Genomic DNA, 18,576 nt, shown 5'->3' on the forward strand with positions numbered 1-18,576 from the left:
AGATATGATGATACAGCTAGCTAGCTGTATGATACAGCTAGGAACCATTTACAATTGCGTTGTGCATGGTAGGATATAATTAGGTGAAGGACAGGCCTTCGTTGAGTAAAGCGTGAGGAAATAGCTACAGTTCTTTTTGGAATCAACAAATAGTTCTAATGAGATGTGTTCATTATAACTTCCCGTCAACTTATTTTCATGATAAAAAGCACGTTTTTATAAGATTGTCTCATCATTCAAACCAGCTGGGATCGACCATCGAGAACTGACCATGAAAAATAAACTTTCTGGAAAGAGGTTAGTCTCCATTCCACGAGTGTCCGCATGTAACTAACGTTAATACTAATTATGTTCAATTTGTACATTGTTGGAAATACAAGGTAGTTGGGGAAACTCACACTGTGTATTACACTGAACTAACATTTTATCGCAACATGTAAAGTGTTGGTCCCATGTTTCATGAGCTGAAATATGATCCCAGAAATGTTCCATATGCACAAACATATTTCTCTCAAATATTGTGCACACATTTGCGCACGAAGGACTGCGGGCTCTCCCGACATGAGTACGACATTTAAGCGTGTTAACCCTCGCAAGGCTGCCAGCCTAGATGCTGATCCTCAACACATGGGCCCAACAAGGGTGCGTGCTCAGCCCCCTCCTGTACTCCCTGTTCACCCATGACTGCATGGCCACGCACACCTCCAACTCAATCATCAAGTTTGCAGACAACACAAGAGTAGTAGGCCTGATTACTAACAATGATGAGACCGCCTACAGGGAGGAAGTGAGGGCCCTGGGAGAGTGGTGCCAGGAAAATAACCTCTCACTCAATGTCAACAAAACAAAGGAGCTGATTGTGGACTTCAGGAAACAGCAGAGGGAGCACGCCCCTATCCACATCGATGGGACCGCAGTGGAGAAGGTGGAAAGCTTCAGGTCCCTCTGCGTACTCGTCACTGATGATCTGAAATGGTCCACCCACACAGACAGTGTGGTGCAACAGCGACTCTTCAACCTCAGGAGGCTGAAGAGATTTGGCTTGGCCCCTAAAACCCTCAAACTTTTACAGGCGCCCAATTGAAAGCATCCTGTCGGGCTGTATCACCGCCTGGTACGGCAACTGCCCAACGCATCACCAGGGACAAACTACCTGCCCTCCAGGACACCTACAGCACCCAATGTCACAGGAAGGCCATTTGGTAGTCCGTTCTTGTGGGCCGCTAAGGAGTATTGGTGTCTTTGAGGGGTGTTTGGCCTGGTTTGCTAACTACCTCTCTCAAAGAGTGCAGTGTATAAAGTCAGAACCTGTTGTCTCAGCCACTGCCTGCCTGTCACCAAGGGTGTACCCCAAGTCTCGATCCTAGGCCCCACACTTTTCTCAATTGACATCAACAACATAGCTCAGGCAGTAGGAACCTCCTCCTCGGATTTTGTGTTAAACGCTCTACAACAAAGCTTCTTAGTGTCCAACAATCTTTCTCTGCCCTTAACCTTGTTCTGAACACCTCCAAACCAAAGGTCATGTGGTTTGCTAAGAATAATGCCCCTCGGCAGGGAAGGGTGCTCTAGAGCGGCTAGATATTCTTCACTATTCGGCTATCAGATTTGCCACCAATGCTCCTTATAGGACACATCACTGCACTCTATACTCCTCTGTAAACTGGTCATCACGGTATACCCATCGCAAGGCCCAGTGGTTGATGCTTATTTATAAAACCCTCTTAGGCCTCACTCACCCCATCTGAGATTTCAACTGCAGCTGTCTTCCTTCAAATACAACACCCGTTCTGCCAGTCACATTTTGTTAAAGGTTCCCAAAGCATACACATCCCTGGGTCGCTCGTCTTTGCAGTTCACTGCAGCTAGCGACTGGAACGAGCTGCAACAAACATTCAAACTGGACCGTTTAATCTCAATCTCTTCATTCAAAGACTCAATCATGGACACTCTTACTGACAGTTTACTGACAGTCACTCTTCATCTTGTCGTGATGTGTGTGTGTTGTCCTATATTTTTGTTTAATTTATTTTTAATCCCCCGTCCCCACAGGTCTTTCGCTTTTTGGTAGGCCGTCATTGTAAATAATAATTTGTTCTTAACTGACTTACCTAGTTAAATGAAATAAAATATAGTTGTGAATTGTTATACTACTGCACTGTTGGAGCTAGGAACACAAGCATTTCGCTACACCTGCAATAACATCTGCTAAATACACTACCGTTCAAAGGTTTGGAGTCACATAGAAATGCCCTTGTTTTCCATGAAATCATACATGAAATTAGTTGCAAAATGAATAGGTAATATAGCCAAGACGTTGACAAGGTTATAAATAATTCATTTTAATTGAAATGATAGTGTCCTTCAAACTTTGCTTTTGTCAAAGAATCCTCAATTTGCAGCAATTACAGCCTTGCAGGCCTTTAGCATTCTAGTTGTCAATTTGTTGAGGTTATCTGAAGAGATTTCACCCCATGCTTCCTGAAGCACAAGTTGGATTGGCTTGATGGACACTTCTTACGTACCATACGGTCAAGCTGCCTCCCACAACAGCTCAATAGGGTTGAGATCCGGTGACTGTGCTTGCCACTCTATTATAGACAATTGGCATTCGGACTGCAGGAATATCCAGAGCTGTTGCCAGAGAATTGAATGTTAATTTCTCTATTATAAGCCTCATTCAACGTCGTTTTACAGAATTTGGTAGCACATCCAACCACCCTCACAAGTGCAGACCACGTGTACAGCATAATGTGGGAGAGCATTTTGTTGATGTCGACATTGTGAACAGAGTGCCCCATGGTGGGGTTGTGGTACTGTATGGGCAGGCATAAACTACGGACAACGAACACAATTGCATTTTATCGATGGTAATTTGAATGCACAGAGATACGACAATTGGCCTCGTCGTGGTGACATTAATCAGTCGCCAACACCATGTTTCAGCATGATAATGTACGGCACCATGTCTCTGTACACAATTCCTGGAAGCAGAAAATGTTCAGTTCCATGGCTTGCATACTCAGACATGTCACCCGTTGAGCATGTTTGGGATGCTCTGGATCTACGTGTACGACAGCTTGTTTCCAGGTCCCGCTATATTCAGCAACTTCGCACAGCCATTTAAGAGTGGGACAACATTCCACAGGCCACTTTAAACAGCCTGATCAACTCTATGCAAAGGAGATGTCATGTTGCATGAGGTAAATGGTGGTCACACTAGATACTGACTGGTATTCTGATCTACGGCCCTACCTGTCACCAACAGATGCATATCTGTAGTCCCAGTCACGAAATCCGTAGAGTAGGGCCTAATTAATGTATTTCAATTGACTATCATATGAAGTGTAACTCAGTAAAATCATTCAAATTGTTTCATGTTGCGTTTTATATTTGTCTTCCATAAGTTGCTTCTAGTCAGCAACCAATTTGTTTTAGTATCTCAATGGCACTGAATAGCCTACCTTTTGATTGTGTGTTACCTCTATGGATGTTCAGGAAATGCTTATGAAGATGTCTTTTTGTAGCAATAAATATTACACGTACCTTGGCATCCATGCACATCTAGCTACCTAATGCAGCACTGTGGTAGTGAACTGCTGCAATATCTCATGAGTCTAACAATGTTTCTTGTTTTTCCTTAGTGAGGGGCCATCTGTGGACAAACAGTCCATGGACTATGTAGTGGGATCAGTATCGGGCAGCTTGTTTCCAAAGGAGTCTGCATCCAGCTCGGGATCTTTATCTGCCTTGTTCCAAGCTGCGCCAGTAGTTGACACACTGTTCTTTGTTCCTGCTCCTAAGGTAAGGCCATAAGTCCCAAGGAAAGGATGCACAGCTCAGGTCTTTTAATGCTGCAGCCCAGCTCATTTTTGTTTTCCAGGATACCAAGGCCATGTTCAGTAGAGAAAAGGTTTTTGAAATATGTGAAACGGCGTTTCTACCTGTCCACTAAGAAACACACACTTTCGCTTTCCGTTTCAAAATGATGATCAGTGTCCAGTAGGGACGTAATGGGGAGGTATTATCTGGAAAACCAACAGGACTACAGAGCTTGAGGGCCTGAGTCGTGTACCCTTGCTAGAGTCTTCTGTGTTTGCCAACTGAGTGAAATTATAATGTAACTTTTTCTTCCCTTCATAGCCTGAACCCAGGAGCGTGGAGGTGAAGGAAGGCGCAGTCACAAAAGTCCCGAACAACCAGAAACAAACGAAGAAAGCTGCAAAGGACAAATCGGCTGCAGACCTAAATCTAGAAAACAGGTGAGCGATTAAAAAAGTAAATGACATGCAAAAGAATATGCACGAGATGTAGATTGATAGTTAAAGCTCTCTCTCTCGCTTTCAGAGAAAGTGCGTTACAAAATGCTGACGAAGATGAACAGGTCCCAAAGATGCCCAAGAAGACTAAAAGGAAAGCTGTTGAGATGGAAGAAGGGGGTGCGACAGAGGAGGAGGAAAGGCAGACAAAAAAACAGAGGACTGGAGCCCAAATTGCGGCGGAGAGGGTAAAGCAGAAACGAACCGTGTTTGTCGGCAACCTTCCTGCCAGCTGCACAAAGAAGGTAACAGCAGCCCCAGTCGTTATAAACAGTGACCATAATCTCATTGATTAGGTATGTCGAAAGCAGACCCGGGTTTAAATCTCATGTGAAAATACAAATATGCCTTATGTTCCTTCCAAACGGTTTCTCCGTTTGGTTTTTCAGACACTACAGCTTGTCTTCAAGGATCAGGGAGCCATTGAAAGCATTCGATTTCGATCCGTGGTAAGTACTCCATTCGCTGTATTAGATTAATCTAATACCCATCAGACAATATGAGTGCTCATTTCCACTAGGGTTGAGCTTCCTGAAAGCTTCATAGTAATGGATGAAAGATGATACAACGCTTTCTGAAGACTCAACCCTGATCGGTGAAGCTAAAACATGGCATTTTTCTTGCAGGTAAGAGAGGATCCATCTATGTCACGCAAAGTAGCAGCTATTCAGTAAGTTCCCCTGAATTTTTAACCATGAGAAATGCTAACACTGATTGAATGGGAGTTTATCCGTGGTAACATGACGCATGTATTCGAGTACTTTTTGCTGTTGCTTTCCCTTTCCAGACGTAAGGTTCACCCAAAGAAGCAGAGCATCAATGCCTACGTGGTGTTCGAAGCTGAGGAAGGAGCCGAGAAGGCATTGGAAAGGTAGTCCCTGACAAGCATTCAACTTTAATTTTAGCGTGACTGTTTTAAGTTATCATAATCTGGTAAACCCAGAGCTGAAGTCTTGCTTAATTGCATCAGATGCTTTATTACGTTTCCCTTCAGAAATTTGAAAGATGTGAGCGCACTTGCGAAGTCAAAAAAAAAAAAAATCTGCATACTAGAACAAAGTTCCTCATTGGTCGTTTTAAATGTTAAATGTTGCAGGAACGGCATGGAGATTGAGAAAAACTTTCACATCCGGGTGGACAGGGTCTCCAAAAGTTCATCGGTAAGGGTGTCCCATGACATTGGATATTTTAAAAACACACCAAGCGTTAAGACCGGTATACTTGGTGGCAATAGAATGCACTTGCTGACAGTTAAGGTCATACATTTGCTTAATCTTTTTTGATTTTGTATAAACTTGTTTGAGGAAGGATGCTGCGACATCTATTGAATAGAATTGTTTCGTCTTTCAGCACGATCACAAGAGGTCAATATTCATTGGCAATCTACCATTCGGTGAGTAACTATGAGGGTTTACTTTCCTGTGAACTTGTCAGTCAAAAGGAAACCAATAACATGCAGGTTATTGGGTTCATGTTTCATACGGTATTTCACTTGCAGATATAAACGAATTGCCAGTGCGACAGCACTTTGAGGAGTGTGGCAAGGTGGAGGGGGTGCGGTTGGTGCGGGACAAGAACTCTGGAATGGGCAAGGGCTTCGGCTACATCTTATTCCAGGTGAGGAAATATAACATTTCATATGCACCAGACCCGCTCAGAGATGTTATGTATGCATTTCAAGACGCTTCTTCTCACTGAGCTGGGCCAAGTCTCATACTGCAGCCAATGCTTTGCATGCACACAGTTTGGGTTTAGACTACTACTAATTTGTCTTATGAAACCTCTTTTCTAACTACGCCCCTGCATCATCTCTAACGGCTAATGTTTTTGTTGTAGAGCATCGATGCTGTCCAGCTGGCCTTGAAACTAGACAGCTCCAAACTCCTCGGGAGGTCGGTCCGGGTGAAGAGGTCAGTGAAGAAGGAGAAAGAGAAGAAGGTGGTGCACAGAGGGCCTAGAGGGAAAGAAAGAGAAACTAAGGGTGCAGGGAAGGAGCCTACCAAAGGAGGATTTAAGGGGAGACCGGGCCAGGGCGTTCCCCACAACAAATCTTCCGGGAGGCCGCAGGGGAAGGGGCCTCAAATGAAATCGATGGGGAAGCCATTCAAGAAAAGTCCAGGCGAGGCACAGAAAGCCACCACAGGCCCCTCTTCCTTCAAAGGTGAGATGGCCGACCCAAACAGCAAAAAAGCCAAGGCGAAAGCACTGAAGAAGAAACTCAAACCGAGGAAAAGGAATCAGGTTGTACACATTTGATGGTCTGTGCCTTCTGATGCATCGTTAAAGCAGAAAATTTGTTGTAAAATGATCATGGTGTGTAAACGTTCCTGACGTAACATCCAGGCCCTCCCACATTTCCAGTTGAAACATGGTTGTTTTTTAGGTTGGGGCTGGTAAGGTAATGGTAAGGTTAAACATTCATGAACTAAATAACATTTTAGAAGAAGCAAAGGTGTTGTCATTTACCTTTTTATTTAGATTTCTTACAAAGAGGAACAACCTTAATGACCTAAGAGAACATTCAATCACTTTAAAGTATCCATGTCAGACTGAAAACAAAACAATAACTTATACAATGAAACAACAGCGTTGAGACATCACATGTAGGATCAAGGAAATTGAAAGAAGTTTGTAGAAAGAGGTTTTAGTACAGGGGCTATATGTATCAAGCCTCAGTAGGAATTATTTTTAAAGATCAGTTTCCTTTCAGATCACAATGAATAAGACTGCATGGGCAGGGGGGAGGACCTGATCCTATTCAAGAAGCTTAATACATATGGTCCCAGAGCTGTGTAAACATGGGGGTGGTTGCAAGGATGGTATTGTAAATGCTGAGAAATGTTTTACTATACCTTTCAGAGACGACACTGTAAGAGAAGCGAAACACTAACTGCATATGAATCCAATAAAATGGGTCCAATAGGCATTTGATTGGTTACCATTGCTGCAAATCAAGAGATGGCAATCTGATGCGACCAATAGTAACACACAACGTGTGGTAATTGGACGGGTTCATGTTTTACATTTGGACAGAAGCAAAAAGAATACCTTCAAGTGAGTTAAAAAAAAAAGTTTACCAATTTTCTATACAAGTCAGGATAAGGGGTTATAAGAGCTCCGGGATGAACTTTCCCCTAAGTACCAATCTAGGATCACCTTTCCCTCCCCAATCCTAACCTTAACCATTAGTGGGGAAAATACATAACTGACCCAAGATCAGCATCTAGGGGCAACTTCACCCTACTCCTGTTATAGGAGGGTCCAGAAGAAGAGCGTTCCGAGGGGAAGCTTCCATCGACGATCCTCATTCTAAGTCGTCTTCATTCAAGCTACCTTGTGCGCTCACAATACGCTGCAGGAAAGAGGGAAATTCTAAATCCATAAACATGAAGAGGAAATGGAACACATTTCTTAAGCATTGTTGATATGGGAAAATAATCAAAGAGTCTCAGGAGTGCTGATCTAGGGTCAGGCCCCGTATTCAAAAAGCATTACTCAGATTCTATATGAATACGGGCTCAGGTCCCCTCTGTCCATGTTCTTACTCAAGGTAAAAACAGATCCTAAAATCAGTACTCTATGGTTGAGACATGAAAGGACTGAAGATGGTTAAACAGTGTGGTGGGTGCCTTTCATTAGGTTAGAAAGACCACCATACACTGCTTTTACCTCAAGCTTTGTAAAAAAAAAATTATAATGCTGGAACTGTACTGGGAGGCACATACAGCTCTACCAAAGTCCTGACATGTTTGTCACCTAAACTCATTCTTGAATCAGATTTGACTTCTGTCTAGCAGATTATACAAATGGTTTAAGGGCTGGGCGATAACTAATTCATTCAAATTTGTTTTAGCACAATGTTCAAATGCCTGTATCGCAAGAATCCGTTTTTATTAGAGTTCAGTCTCGTCTCCTTCGCTCCTTGTGTGCGTGCACTGTGCACCTTCCCACTAGCACACAGACAACAAGCCCCTCCCCCCGCCACTCACAACGAACAATAACTTCCTCTGACAACAAGCAGTTAAAAAAAACGTATAGAATTGTTCACATGGACACCGAAACGCTTACACTATTTTACTGTAAGAGACGAGGACTTAACCTTTCTGATGATACCCTTTTTATGTCTCAACTATCAACATGTAGAACAGACCCCACTAAAACGAGAGTATCAATGAACATGATTGTGGAAAAGTCATGCTCAGTTTGTCGGGCACGGCATTGCGGCACCGCTAGCAGCATTTTAGCCACAGCCTTATGCAATGTTGCATAAAAATACGCATTTATATTAGGAATTGGTAACTCGTTCTGAGATAAGCATCGGTTTATCCAGGTAGGCCTCTTGATTTCGATATCTAAATAAAGTGGACAGGCTGTGTTGTTCAAACAGTTTGAGACAGATTTGGAGGGCCTGTTCATACCTGTTCTACCTTGTTGGCAAGCAAATAGATCCAAGTTGGTTAGACTTGAAATATAAAACGTTAGCTGTTGTGCTTGAGAAATTGTTTACGAGATCTGTTACATTTTCTATAATGCCTGCTACAAGAAATTGGTCATTGTACATGTTTCTGGTTAAATTTGTAACAAATGGCATTTTCATGGACTTGAAAGCCAAATCAATAATTTTTTTTTAAAAGCAGGTTAAAACTATTTTAATTAAATTAGTCAGTCTTATGGTTGTGGAAGGCTTATATTTAGCCTAGTTATAATTTTACAAGCCCTGGATTCATTATTCCTGATTGTTTGAAATGCAGTGTTGACCTTTTACTGCAACAAGGCTTATGAGAGAACGTTTAAAAGTTAAATCTAGGTATATTGGGAATCGCCCATGTTTAAAAATAAAGAAGTGATTTTTACACCATACCAGCCAGCCATAATTGGTTTCTGCTTTCTTGCTTTAATACACTTACTGCAAGTTGCTCTGAATAGGAATTGGACCTGTTGCAGTTGCAGGCATTAAAAAGTTAGTTTGTCACAAACAGTAGGAGACGACAGAGCGCTGTGTTGCACACACATTGTGGCAATGTTTCTGCTAATAGTGCAGCAACCATCCTGAAACGTATAAGAGGCACTGTACCTGGCTGATGGTTAGTGTTGTTACATAAGCTCAATGTTGAATAGGCTTGCAGTTCTGACTATATTATTATACATATCTAATATCATTAGATACATTATACATTAGCTTCCTTGATTGTATGCACTTACTGTACACAGCCCAGGGTAGGAGTGTCTGCTAAATGACCTTGAAGTGAAGAAAAGGACTGTACCTGGCTGATAGTGGGCAGTTTGGTGAGTAGCATCTGGAAGACAGGTGGCGGGAGGGTCTGCTGCAGCACCTGGAGAAGCTGCTGGGGCTGGCCGCACACGGCGATGGCGTTGGTCAGATGCTCCACGCCGTTCTCGTAGTCACCTATACCGGAACACCAAGTGCAGAGAGGTTTAGATCGACAAAACGAGTAGTACATCACATGGAGAAGTGTTGTTACTCTGGTCACAAGTAAATTAGGTAGTGCATTATATGGAGAACAGTGCATCACACACACAGACCAAGTGATGTCAATGTAAGACTGGTTTACCCTGAGCCAACAGCTCCTCTCCCAGCTGAATCTCCTCCAGAAAGAACTTCTGGACCGCCTCTGCATCCTTCAGGTCTGGGAGCTGCAAGAGTCCCACAACACACACTACTTTCCATAGGTCAAGGAATAACTAAAACGTAATGTACTGGTGGAAAATCTGTTGTCGGTGGCCTATGCTCCAGGAGAAATAAAAGGTCTATTCAAATGAGTCGGGCAATCCACAGAGGCGTGCCACTTCATCAGGTGCCAGGTTAGAGTTCAATTTAAGTGAACTCTTAGCGCACAGCAGTTCTTGCTGGGTTTGCACTGGGTTTGCACTTGCTGGGTTTTTCCATTGGAAAAACAATAGTTCTGTGGCGAACAAGCCATTCTCGTGCGAGTCCAGTATATGGGCCTTAAGGGAAGAGTAGTCAAGTCGGTCAGTTTCTATTGGGGAGCTATACAGTTGTGTTGACTAAAATTTGGTACCACTGTACAGACAAAAAGGTTTTGTCCATGCACTAATTCCAGTCTCAAAACAGTCCTACCCAGCCATCACCTTGCGGTGTCCCAATACATACCAGTGAAGATCGTCTTATTTATTTCACTGGAGAATATTTCCCACATGGTATCATCTGACGTGTACTAGACATTGCTTCTTTAGACATGTGTTCATTGAGGAAGAATTTAAATATTACCTTGAGGGAATTTTACTCACCTTCGACAGTCCTGTCCCTTGTTTTGCAGCCGCCTGATTTCTCCTCCCTGGGGCAGAGGTAACACAATCACTGTTAATATAAATAGCTTTGGGGGATTGTTCCTGTTTGTACTTAGACATCTTAGTTTCTCTGGCAATCCTACAATGCAAGACTACGATTAGGAACAATAAGGAAGTCACATGAACATCCTAAATTGACACCCTGAAGTAGAGCTTCAGTCTTGAACAACGCTCCAATATAATCCCCCCCCTCCCTCTGATATCCCTTGATAAAGTGGTTTACCCGGGTCAGAATCAGGAGATAAGTGTAGTTGCTAAGTAGCAAGTGACAACTAGCCAAACAATCCCTTTTTTTCCTGATAGGGTGATGAACTACCACAGTGGAAGGTGAATGACAAAAAGGCTAACAGAGGAACGTGGCTCATTCAATTGCAATAAAGCAGGTGTATAAAGCATTGTGGCCAGCTGACAACCAAAGTCCAGCTTTCATACTGTAGTCCAGCTAGAATTGTAGTCCAATTAATGTGGGACTGGAATGCGATTTATTTTTTTATTTTTTTTGGGGGGGGGATGTGATATGTATAGGATTTGTGACATGCATCCATATTTGTATTCTAATTCATAGCTCTATTGGAGCAAGGGATTCTGGGTAGAAGACAAGGCAGAGCTGCCATGATGTAGTGTGTGGAGGTGTGGCCATTCCCACTCATTTATTTTAGATCCCCTTATGAGTTATGCAGTCTCATCATTAAAGTTCGCAGTCTAATGCACTTAAGGCGCATTGTCAGCTTCTTCATACCAACAACCCACGGCCTTAAATGAGCGGTAGGCCTGGATAGATTAACATTAGGGATATCCAGGTTGCTTTTAATCCTGCTTGGCAAGCTCTGTCTGATATGGCTAGTAGCCTAGAATGGTTGGTTTAGGTTACATAACAGTTCAAAACACTACCAATGAATGAATCAGGGTAGGTGCAGCTTTCCATGTCTGAATTCAACTAACAGAACGCTTGTGAGTAGGAAGTACATTAATACATGAAGCTAGTTATCTGAGAAACGCTCAACTCCTCTAAGAGAACAGAGTTGGGCGTTCCTCTGCTAGGAGCTAACGTCAGCACTGGCTAGTTAAGTGCAGGGTTTTTGGTGTTAGCAGTGCGGTGACAATGAATGAATGAATCAGATCTATTGCACAAACCATTAACGTTACCATTCAAGCTTCTATACTTCGCTAATTGGGAATAGTTAAACGAGTTCGGCCTGGCTCGGGCATTTTGTTGCACCTCAGGTCTCCCAAACATAGACCTGAGTGGGGTGTACAGGACGCAGACAACACTCACGTTCTCGCAGCCTGTTCTTGAAGTTGGGGTCACTCCGTCTTTTCCTGTCGAAGTAGATGCAGTAGCCGACGAACAGAGCCCCGCAAACACCGGCGGCTATCGTGCTCGATTTACCGCCCATCATCACTTCCGAAATGGTTGATATTTCTGTGTTAACAAAGATAATATTTCAATTTTGGCTTATATCAGAGACGGTACATGACCTCACACAGGCGCAAGTTCCCAGCAAAAAGGACCAGTAGGACCACTGACTAATTTGACAGCTAGGGTGTCCGCATTGACCGCCTGATTAAAAATAATAAAACGTTAATTCCCAATCACATTATATCTCCGATAACGTATGCATTTTGAGTGCATATAAAGTGTTGGATGTTGTTGAACTCAGATGGGAAAAAATACATGTGTTAGGATTTCTTCAAATCAATGTAAGTAGCAGTCGGTCGCATTGAAATGTAAGTGCCACAAGGTGGCAGTAGCAGTTCATTAAAAAAAGAAGCAGCAGGCTAATGATCACATATGATACAATTTAACAGTATTTTCCCCAGAGTAACACAAATAGAAACAATTTAACTACAACTCTAGGTATTTTGACTGTCTGGGGTAGACCACACAGCAGCAAACAATGGCCAAGTGAAATATTGAACATTAGGCTACAATGGTGAGTGACACAATCATCTAGACAAGTAAGAAAACATGTACAATTTTGCTTTCACTATGACCAATTCATTTACGAAAAATTATGGCAGTTGCTCATATGCCTGTCTGGCCTTAGTTGGCACTTCTCATCTCCCAGATGATAGCAAATCCCTAGAAGTGCTGCTCAACAGAACAGATGGTCAGCTGCATTACATGTGCAAATCCAGACTGCTGCAAAAATATACCACCTTTACTATTAGGCTTCTGAGGGCACATGCTCAGACCTGCATTAATACAACCATCAGGCATGCACATCCTTGCATGGATTACATCATCACCATACTGTGTCTGGTATTACATGTACCTTTGCCTTTAAATGGCAATCGAGCCGTTCTGCACCCTTGCACAATTTCTGTGGCCGGTTGTTGTGGTTACAGTTTATTAAAGGGATAACTGAACCTTAGAGATTGACGTCATTGACCACACGTCGCCGGTTGACAGGATTTTGGAAGGGTGTGTGTGCTTTTGGGGGGGGTTTCCAGTTAAGCTGTGGGTGTGTGGTTGTGTGTGTGCATGTGTGTTTGTACAAGTGTGTGTTTGAACAAGTGTGTGTATACCTTCATTCCCTTATTTATGTATCTATGTGTGTGTGTATGTGCGCATGCATTGCATGTGTACTTCTTCATACTTCCGTGTGTGTGTGTGTGTGTGTGTGTGTGTGTGTTTATGTTTATGTATGTATCAGTGGAGGCTGTGGAGGAGACTCATAATAATGACCAGAATAAAGTGAGCCGTCCTCCCCTCAGCAGCCTCCACTGGCATGTATGTGGTTGTGCGTACGTGTCTACACTTGTCTGTGGACAGTTTACATGGTAGGTGGAATATCCGTCTGCCCTGTCATCTCTCTTGCCAGCGGCTTAGCAGCTTGCACCTGGCATGCAGCTGCCTGGGGGTTGGCGAAGAATTTTCCCCTCAGGGACATCTAGCGCCGCTGGTGCCCGGGCATGACGTGAGGCGGCTCAGCCAGAGGCTCGTCTTCTCGCGGCGGTGGGTTATTATTACCATTACTCAATCGTTCCTGGAAGCTACTTTGGAAGCCCTACTGTATGTGATCCATGTGCGTGTGTGTTCGGAGGTCTCCTAATCCATGCTGTCATCCCAGGCCACATTATACATGTCTGTAGCAATTCCCTAGAAAACAAGAACTCTTGTCAATAGCTGAGACTCAGACAGATCTGATGTCGATGTGGGTTGGAGGTTTGGATAGAAGACATTGACACACACATCAGAGACTGTTTAGGGATGTTGTACATTTAATGGTTGTTGCAAAACTATCTTTCAATCAGATAGTATAATTATGTAAGACTTCAGAGTTTACAAAGAGAACCGACCAATGGGGATGCTTTACTGACTGATTCCTACACATCTCTCTTAAAACCACTTATATGGGAATAACTTGTACTGTTCTCCTGGGTGTGCTAAGGTTGGCAATAAGACAGGAGACACCCTGCAGTTGCTTATTGTGCAGTATACGAGCCACACTGTATACCTTTATTGGCTGTGCACATAGCAGTATTCAAATAATTAAGCGTGCTCCATAAAGGCTAGGCAATTAGCATGCTTGGGCTCATAATCCAATCAGTGTGCATGATGCTGCACGGTGAGCTCGTCGCTATATGACGTTCGCAGCCATGTTGACTCGGCACATTTACTGCAAAACCTGGCACGGCGACTTGCGTCTGTAAGTGCAAAAGTAATTATCTTCCTCTGCACTGTCATCTTCCTTGGAATGGTGCACTTACTCCTCCGTTGCCATGGTTTTGGACCAGAGAGGTAACCATGGCAACACTGTTGGTATTCCCTAAAGCGGTGGAGAGAGATAAGATAGAGAGGGGGGGATGTTGAGAGGGCAAAGGAAAGAGAGAGCTGTTCAAACATTTTTAAAAAGCGGTAATTTCAGAGCAGCTGAATAAGGCAGATATGCAAACACGACCACAGGTCTTTCCCACTGATGCTTCACATGCACGCTCACATGCAGACACACACACACACACACACACACACACACACACACACACACACACACACACACACACACACACACACACACACACACACACACACACACACCAAGCAAGTGTTTTTGAGTGGAGATTTGCACAAGGGCTCCAGTGAAGGAAAGCTTGCAGGGACAAACAGAAAAGTAATTATTTTTACCCTGGCTGCAGCTGTTTTTCTGTTTGTCTTGGCAGCCCTGGATCCAGCAGAAGAGAGACAGGCCAGGAGACAGGAACTGAAAAAAAATCCCCCTCTCTTACTATTGGAATAAAATACAGAACGTTTTGAATCCCGGCCCAGGAACGTCCCATAAAACTGGAAATGGCAGGCCTACCCTGTATTTTCCATGAACCCTGTGCTCTCCCCATTCCAAAGGCTATGTCATTAGATGTGTTTTCAAGGGAGCAACACGTAGTGGAACCAGGAATGGAGGGAAGAGGGAGAGAGGATGGCAGGCTTGCCAACTCTCTAAGCCAAGTGGAGAAAGAGAGATACTTTTCTGTTTAGGTTGTCTGAATGGAGGAGAGAGTGCTGACTGAAAAGGAATGGAAAGTGAGAGAGAGAGGGAAGGGAGAGCGAGAGGTAAAGACGACCGCTTGTGTTAGCATGGTGTTGCGCCCCAGGACCCCGTTAGCTAGCTTTCTATTCAGCTCTTGGCATCGGCATTGGCGGTGGAGGTTTAATCGGCGGCTGTAAGTGAACCATGTCTCCCTCTCTGCAGTGCTCCAACTAGTCCTCCATGTTGAATCACCACTCCCTCCCTCTGGGGTCAGTAAGAGGAAAGTAAGCGCCCGCGGTGGAGGCTGGCTACAGCTCCAGACAGTTTCCTTCCCTTTCCCTCCACCCTTGTGGGTGAGTGCAATCTCTGGACGGATATGAGTGCAACAGAGTTCTGGCCAGTGAGAGTTGGCTACCATTTCATCTCCAAAAGTTAGCTGAGTTAGCTCCCGGACCAAGAGTTAGCTTTCAGGCTATTTAGCATTTTAGAATTACCTCTATATTCTGAGTTAGCTCTAGGATTATCATTTTGTTGTAGAGCTTGAGATATAGTTTAGGGTTTGAGTTGTGAGGGAGCCAAAGAGGACTAGAGGGATTTGATAAAAGAGGGAAAGATTGAGTGGGCTGTTTGGCACAGTGAGAGAGAAGAGGCTGCTGAGCCGAGGCAGATAGCCCACCACCCTTCAGCTTTCAATAGGGGTAGCTGCTGCTCCAGCACAACATTCACAGCACCACACACACACACACACAGAAAAACACACTCGCTCACTCAAACACTAACACACACACACACTCAGAGAAACACACACTTTCCCAAAACAAGATAACTTTCAGCTGAAGTAATGAGTGAATGACACTAAAAAAGTAGTAGTCTACGAGTAGGTTATATCAATACGCACAACCCACTGGGCACAGACGTCAGCTCAACGTCCAGTCAACTAACATGAATTCAACGTGAAATCAACAAAACATTTCACCGTATCATTGGATTTAGGTTCAAAGTTGGGTGGAAAAAAAACGAAATTCCCTTAAATGGATTACTTTTTTCAAATCCACTCCGTTTTCAATCTTGATTCAACGTAATGACAAGGAAACAACTTTGATTCAACCCGTTTTTTTGCCAAGTGGGAAGTTTAAGAGTGGACAAAACAAGGCCTTAGAAGTTAGTATTGCTAACTAAACAGGATTGTATTCCTTGTATACAATAGGTGCTTTTCTGTCATTGCTGTAGTTTAGTACAAAATACAGATTCTTACACTTGGGGAATTGCAATCTAGCACAGCTCAACCTGTAAAGTTACTTTGTGTCGATCTGTGTATTTGTTTGTTTTCTTGGCTCTCTATTCCATAACAGCCTACTGCAGCTACAGGAGCTATAGGGAGACAGTTCTCCTAAGCACTGATCTATGCTGAGGAGAACCATCTCCTATCAGATCAAAGATTGGGTCCTGGTAAGCTGTTCCTAGATCTGTTCTTGGGTGGCAACATACATCTAATCCCAGCCCTATTCTGCGGCACCTGGTTAGTAGTGCTAGCTAGCTATAGCGTCCCGGTCTGCTGTAGCCTGGTTAGCAAGCTAACTAGCTATATCATCTCTCTGCCATCACGGCTGCCTGGCCAAGCACGCCCGTAGGAAGGCCTTGGCAGCGACGCTGTCTGTGCAGATGGCCGGGGATGGCAACTCAGTGTGACGCCTCTGCCTTAGATGCCTCAGATGATTAGACCCTCTTTGAAAGAGATAGACATCCATTTACATGGAGGCTCTTCTCTCAGCATACCAATTGGCCTTGGAGGTCCCACTCTTCTTTGAAGTATAGCTATTGTGTTGTCGCTATGTAATGTAGCCATAGTGTTATTTTTGTCTTAGCAATTGAACATGTTATTTTTGTTGTTGTTTGGTCATCAGCCAGATTTGGAAGGAAGGGTTGAATAGAGGGAATCTTCTTTGAAGTCAGCCTCTTTGCTTTGCGTTGAGAGGACTGGGTATAGGTCGACGTCCACAAATGTTTTGTCCACAAATGTTCTCCTTCTCTCTGTGTCGAGAAGGAATCAAACAAAGGAAATAATTTGGGCACAAGAGGAGGAAGTGTGTCGGGAAGCTTGGCAGGTAGCAGTCTGGTTGAAAATGTGGCTTGTCCCAGCCTGCCTGGAGGTGGGTAAACCAAACAAACAAGCAGACTGATCAGTAGATGACTATTTAAAACCAGACTGGGCCTTAGCGTGGTCGTGGGACACCCACCATGCAGTGACTTGTAGCGAATCTCTGCACTCCTTCGGGTTAAGTCTTTGGGGGATTAATGAGGTTGTCTGTGAGCTTTTAGCAGAGTTTCCCGTCGTCAAGGATGTAGGCAGACACGCTGCCTTTAGTTTAGCACGCTGTACCAGGAGAAAGGAGGGGGAGGAGTGCTAGAGGGGTGTTAAAGAGGTGCTGTGTTCAGGAAATTATGACAGAGCCCTGGGCTTTCTCAACACACAGGCCAAGCTGTTGTTTGGATTCCCCAGCAACTGTTTTTCGCTCTTTTTTTCTGGCAGAGGAAAAATGTAAACATGGTTGTGGCTGTGTAGTGACGGAGGCGGCCATATTGCTTGGGGTCATATAATGTTGTTCAGCTTAGTCATGGGCATGTGTTCATTTCCTGGTGACAGGAATGCAAATCTTTTAAATGGTTTGTAGTATAAGGTTGCAAAAGGATATTGCAGAGCCAGTATCATCCCCCCCTTCAGCATGCAAGGTCATTTTGACCGTACCCATAAGCATGATTCAGAATAGTGTAGAAATGATTCAGAATGGTGTAGACATGATTCGATCCAGGGTGATATGTGAGCAATAGCGTCCACCTATGGCCAATAGAAATGGGTAATCGGACTACATATGTGGCCAATAGAAATGAATGTACATGTCTAACATGTGTAATAGTCCAGTCATAGCTTAGGATATGTAGCAATGAAGTGGTGGGGGGGGGGGGGGGGTAGAATAGAGGGGTTAACCACCCGGGATCATGGGCGAAGAAAAGAAAAGAGGCTTTATGGGAGCATGACGGCACTCCTGTGAAAAAGAGGGAGAAGAGAAGAAGAGAGCACTTAAGAAGTGTAGAGTACATACCGAGGAGGTAGACCTACTTTAAAGGTTGGGACAGTGACCTTTTTTGAAAGATCTTTTTTGAAAGAGAATTGAACTGGTCCGCCTCTCTTTTGATCTTGACACCTTTCATTTGACTGTCACATGGTCTCTGTCAAAGTCATTGGTTGACTTCTACATCCCAGCAAAGCCCAGCCCCCCCCCAACCACATTCGCCTTCCACTCACATCCCCTCCTCCACAAAACAGAAAATACCTTGTTCTCAGACAGTCAACCCTATCCCTCCCACCCTCCACCATCTCTCTATGCTTTTCTCATGGCAGCCTCGAGTGCGTTAAAATTTCCCGTGCCCTCCGACCTCCCGTTAGCACATGGCAATGA

At 43.9% G+C, this 18,576-nt stretch overlaps 2 protein-coding genes and 1 long non-coding RNA gene across 4 annotated transcripts; 1 reads left to right on the top strand and 2 right to left on the bottom strand.

Moving 5' to 3' along the window:
- The first annotated feature begins 57 nt into the window (after positions 1-57).
- Positions 58-7,390, top strand: rbm34 (RNA binding motif protein 34). 2 transcript variants are annotated; one of them, XM_036949748.1, is made up of 11 exons: positions 58-297; positions 3,645-3,804; positions 4,144-4,262; positions 4,348-4,564; positions 4,709-4,772; positions 4,950-4,989; positions 5,107-5,190; positions 5,416-5,479; positions 5,670-5,712; positions 5,818-5,936; positions 6,156-7,390. In XM_036949748.1, the coding sequence occupies exons 1-11, from the start codon at positions 272-274 to the stop codon at positions 6,573-6,575; spliced, it is 1,356 nt and encodes a 451-aa protein (XP_036805643.1). In that variant the 5' UTR covers positions 58-271; the 3' UTR covers positions 6,576-7,390. The 2 variants fall into 2 exon arrangements, with proteins under 2 accessions (XP_036805643.1, XP_021423880.2); XM_021568205.2 differs by having other exon boundaries at positions 4,709-4,768; positions 4,946-4,989.
- Positions 6,773-12,184, bottom strand: tomm20b (translocase of outer mitochondrial membrane 20b). The gene is made up of 5 exons (XM_021568206.2): positions 11,926-12,184; positions 10,590-10,636; positions 9,893-9,974; positions 9,584-9,726; positions 6,773-7,671 (listed from the first exon to the last, which is right to left on the bottom strand). Exons 1-5 carry the CDS (start codon positions 12,047-12,049, stop codon positions 7,624-7,626), a joined length of 444 nt encoding a protein of 147 aa, XP_021423881.1. The 5' UTR covers positions 12,050-12,184; the 3' UTR covers positions 6,773-7,623.
- Positions 12,185-13,856: 1,672 nt separating this feature from the next.
- On the bottom strand, positions 13,857-15,752 carry LOC118940397. Its single transcript, XR_005036957.1, has 3 exons — positions 14,954-15,752; positions 14,779-14,854; positions 13,857-14,422 (listed from the first exon to the last, which is right to left on the bottom strand). It is a non-coding gene; the product is annotated as an uncharacterized LOC118940397 (long non-coding RNA).
- Positions 15,753-18,576: the final 2,824 nt, after the last annotated feature.

Source organism: Oncorhynchus mykiss, chromosome 17 (assembly GCF_013265735.2).
Source record: "Oncorhynchus mykiss isolate Arlee chromosome 17, USDA_OmykA_1.1, whole genome shotgun sequence".
NCBI lineage: Eukaryota > Metazoa > Chordata > Actinopteri > Salmoniformes > Salmonidae > Oncorhynchus > Oncorhynchus mykiss.